Raw genomic sequence first — 4853 nt, 5'->3', positions numbered from 1 at the left:
GTAACATTTACTTCAGCATTTATTTTAAATTTCTAACAGTCTCCAGGTAACTATTTAGACCCCAAATAATTATGTACCCAGTGACCAATTTTCTTAAAAAAAATATATATATATGTATGTATTATATAATATATACAGATATATCCTATATAATAAAAGGCTAATGTGCAAATTGACTGGATGGTGAATGACTGGTCACTATGATGCACACTCACCACCAGGGGGCAGACACTCACACAGGAGCTGCTCCCTGGTGGTCAGTGCGCTCCCACAGGGGGAGCACCGCTTAGCCAGAAGTCCTGCCATGCGCAGTGGTGGTGGCAGGAGCCTCTCCCTCTCCGTAGCAGCACTAAGGATGTCTGACTGCTGGCTTAGGCCCACTCCCCATCAGTTGGACATCCCCCAAGGGCTCCTGGACTTCGAGAGGGTGCAGGCCGGGCTGAGGGAACCCCCTCCCCAAGTGCACAAATCTTGTGCACTGGGCCTCTAGTATATGTGTGTATGTATGTATATATATATGTGTGTGTGTGTATGTATATCTGTATATATATATAATCAGTCTAATGACAGATGTTACTTTTTAACCTTAAGCATAACAGCTTGGTGACTTTTTATGCAGCTATACTCAACCCACCCAGATCAAGATCTCTAGACCATGCCCAGCACCCAGGATGTTCCCTGGCTCCTCTGCCCAGTTACTAGCCACGGTTCTGACTTCTGTCATCAATTTTAAGGCAATGCTTTATAATTATTGTCGCTATTCCAGTACTTGTCTCCGTATTTCTAAATAATAAGCTTACACTTTTGATTTCTTGGTTTGCCAACTTTGGACAGTAACTAGTAACGTCCTAATAAGCTCATTCTTACTCCCCTTCTTCACCAAGTGAAGGTGAGTAACTCAGATTTCCAGCCCTCAGCACCACACTCCAGGCACTGCCACAGCTGATTCTGTGGCACCTGTGTCCTGGGATCCCCAAGCCCTGGTACTCGGCCCTGAAGCTGGGAGGAACCCAAAGGCTCCTATGTTGAACCAGCCTGATGCACCAGGCACAGGATGTCTGCTGAGAAGGGCTTTGGAGTGAAAATCGAACATGTTATCAAGCCCTGGGGTTAATTTGCTGTTGGAATGAGAGCCAGAGTGCTTCTAAGACTTTCATTGCTTGTCAAGTGCGTTGTTGAGGACTCGCCCATACATTCTATACATGCTACTGGTTTAAATGAACCAACACAGGCTTCTCCCAAGGAAATTTGGAAAGTTTGTTTGTATCACAGTTGTGTGGAATGTTCAGCACCAAGATTAGATGCATGTACAGCCTCCTGTCGGACCCCGTGCTTTGCAGGGACTTCGCCTAACATGGTGGTCATCTCCCCATCGCCCCAGCCTTGGCCATCAGTGTGCAACCTCCCTCCTCCTCTGGGGGCCACCACTTTTCACTTGCTGACAGGGGTCATCAGCTGTGTGGCCCTAGCATGGAAACGGCATTTATAGCAAGGATGTCACTGCTGACAAGCCCTCTGGCCACAAACCAGTGGAACACTCATTTCATGGCTCCATGTCCACTCAGGTGGGGCTCAACTGTGATCACTAATCCTTTCTGTTCCCCTAGGACTGAAGGGTGCATTGTGATGAAGCAGGCAAGGGAGAGAATGGGTAATGGCCATTTTCATGAGGGAAAGACCAAGGCTCAGAAATGCAAAAAAAACCACAAAAACCCATCTCAGGGTCTCTGAACAAATCCTCTTCAGCAGCTGGAGGCGAATATGGGCCACAGAAAGCCTTCCCTGGAGGTGATCTTCCTGCAACAGACGCCCAGCTCCCCACTTCGCTCAGGCAGGGCCCCCAGGCGCCAAGCAGGGAGCAGCGGGAGCCTGGGTCCAGGGAATAGGCCCCCCTTGTGGGGGGAGGAACTGTATGCCCCCAACAGGGTTGGAATGGGCAGAACCCCAGTCAGTTGGTCCCGTGGGCACAGACCCAGGGTCTTGAAGAGGCGCAGTCCAAAGCCATGATCTTGCCTCCCTCCAGGCCCGCGCACTTCAGACCCGGCTGGTCCTTGTCTTCCTCTGGGAGTCTGGGGAAGGATGAGAGGAAGGAGGGCACTCAGGGTGTCGCAGGCCCTCCAGCCTGCATACCCACTGGCCAGGCCCGGGGTGTAGGAGCCCTGTGGCAGGAGTCGTGAGGATACCCTGGCTCAGCACTGGGTGAACCAGTAAACCTCTCTGAGTCGCACACATGTCTCTCATCTGTAGAACAGGGTGCCAGTCCTGCTTGGGTGATGGTACTGGGGGTCTAGACAAGGGATAGGGTGGTGGGGACTAAACAAAACCAGGCCCTGAGCATGGGTATGGGGTTAACCAAGAGGCATTCAGGCTGGGGTGGAGCAGGGTGACTGAGTGTTGGGAGATGGTGGCTCCAGATGGCAGTGGGGGAGGTGTCTGCAGGGGGGAAGGCCTCCAACCCCCCTTTGGCGCTTGCTGTGATGTTACTCTGGTCACATTGGGGAGCCCATGCTAGTGCAATAGGGATAGGAGCCACACACCCCCAGGCCCACAATCACTCACAGCTGGGGTGGCAGGGAGCCCCCGTCGATCCAGTGCCAGCCCTGGGGGCCTCGCCGGGCCCCCACCCAGGAGTACTTGGTGACAGGGTATCTGCCCAGGAAGTCCTGAGGGAGAGAAGCAGCTGGTCACTTCTCTGGATGCTGGCTCGTCTCACCAGGACTTTTGTAAGTGCCCAGCTGGCCAGGCCAGAGAAGCAACTCAGCTCAACCCAACTTGCTCAAACACCAGGAATCGGGAAGTTGGATGGGTTGCTTGCTGGTTGCCAGGTACTGCACTCAGGATGGGGCCCAGAAATGGGGGCGATCCCATCTCAGCCCCCAAGGCGAGGGGATGTGAATGTCAATCCCTACCGAGCAAGAGGAGTGGACAGAGGAACAAAGAGGCTCCGAGAAGAGGCGGGGAAAGGCATGAGCAAAGCTGGGAGGAGGTGAGTGATGGGGTGGATCAGGCTGCAGGGGCCTCCTGGGAGCAGATGGTCAACAACACAATTGCCAGCAAGAGCACCAGTTACATTGTCTCAGTTCAGTGTGAGAACTGATTAAGACCATTACAAAAATAGGAAGTCCATGGAGCACTACAGGGGAAAGGTGTAGCACCGGGCTTTGGTATGTGAAGGGTCACAGAAAGGGAAAAAGCTGAGTCACAGTTGTGGCTTGATTATAATAATGAAAAAGTATGTGCATACAGAGACAAACATGAGGAACAGCAAGAATGAAAACAAGTGTGTTAGCTATTAGAAATGATCATTTTAACGATTTATCCTTGATGTCAGATTTTTAACAAAACATGGTATTAACGTTAAATTCAAAATTTTCAACTTGTTTTTCAATTGCAATTCAATTACACTTAAAAGGTGTTTCTACATTGAAATTCCCGGTGCGATGCTGCCGGTCCACACTGGCCCCATCTTTCTGGAACATAACTTGGGGCTACGCCCATAACAAGATCAGGAACACGGTTCTATAGTCACTTGGATGGGTGATTACACGTTGGGGAGTAAATCCAAGAGAATAAAGGGGAGTAAATGAATTTACCCGCAGGTAACACAGTATCATTTATAAAGAACAACTGAAAGCCACCCAAATGCCTGGGCAATGGGGAAATAACCAGGCCAATTATGGGATAGCAATATGATGGAAAACTGCAGTGCTGTTAGAGATGACAAGGACATAAAAAATGTAGTTACACAAGAAAATGTAAATATGAAAGGATGCTGTGGAAAAGGCAGACCACACCAGCAATCGCACCTCACCCACAATGCCAAGAAGCATATAGTCACGCTAGTGAAGCGGATGGTATAAATGGATTTAACGACATATTCAGGTCTTCCCCAGAAAATGGTTTCAGTTGACAAAGATGAAACCTTTATTTAACCCTGGGAATTAGCAAGTGAGTACTGGAGTGATGACCGTGCCCCTCCTATTCATCCTTCAGTCTCACTCACCCAGCAGTCGGCCAGCTCAGCAAAACTGCCTCCCCGTGACCCTGCCGGTAACCACCAAGGGCCCCGGGCAACACTGGGCCACCACCACAGCTGTGTGTCCCAGAGCTGTAAGCACACATACATCTTACTCCCAAGGGAGCACCAGCCAGTCAGTAGCTGTGAGGGGCCAGAAGCAACTTCCAGGTAACCTTGCTAAACTGACCCATTTGAGATCCCAGAGATCAGATGGCATATGAAAATGGAGTGATGAGAACAGGCAGGACACACACAAGCCCTGCCTTAGCTGGCTTTTTCCTCTTGGCTCCATGCCCCCAGCTGGGGCCCACGGGCAGGGCTGGGAGGGGAGCTCTGGAGAGGATGAGGCTGGCCCTGAGGTGTGAGTCAGAAGGCAGAGCAGCCCAAGCATCTTGCTGCATGGCTGCACAGACCTGCCCTCCGGGGAGAGGTCGGCTGCTGGTTGGGAAAGGCACACCAGGGCTCAGAGGCGAGCTGTCACTGTGAAGCATAGAGCTTTGGAGCCAGGCTGTCCCATGTTCAAACTCTGGTTCTGTTGGCTTGTCAGGGCTGTGACCTAAGGCAGCTTACCCAGCCTTTCAGAGCTTTAGCAAGGTCCACTGTAAAATGGGGACGTCTGCAATGAGGCCCAAGATAGCATGTATAGAGCCCAGGGCACAGAGTACACTCACTACATCCCCTCTGTGGAGGAAGCCCCCGTCTCTGCTGAGTGATGTGCAAAGCTTTGCGCCCTGCTCCCCACACCTCATCTGATGCTTACAGCAATGCCAAGGGCACCCTGGCCTTTCTGTCCTAGCCCTGGGCCTCCTGGTGACAGCAGCCTTGGCCTGTCCCC

General features: G+C 51.4%; 1 protein-coding gene across 1 annotated transcript in view; it reads right to left on the bottom strand.

Annotated features, from left to right (window-relative positions):
* Positions 1-1724: 1724 nt before the first annotated feature.
* KLRG2 (killer cell lectin like receptor G2) overlaps positions 1725-4853 on the bottom strand; it is a 9783-nt gene continuing 6654 nt past the window's right edge. The window contains exons 4-5 of the mRNA XM_006777137.2: positions 2560-2663; positions 1725-2069 (exon numbers count right to left, since the gene is read on the bottom strand). Of these exons, the coding sequence (XP_006777200.1) occupies positions 1949-2069; positions 2560-2663 (225 nt within the window). The 3' untranslated portion in view covers positions 1725-1948. The remainder of the gene's footprint in view (positions 2070-2559; positions 2664-4853) is intronic.

Source organism: Myotis davidii, unplaced genomic scaffold, assembly GCF_000327345.1.
Source record: "Myotis davidii unplaced genomic scaffold, ASM32734v1 scaffold329, whole genome shotgun sequence".
In the NCBI taxonomy this organism is placed as follows: domain Eukaryota; kingdom Metazoa; phylum Chordata; class Mammalia; order Chiroptera; family Vespertilionidae; genus Myotis; species Myotis davidii.
This window is presented reverse-complemented; position numbering and strand designations above follow the sequence as displayed.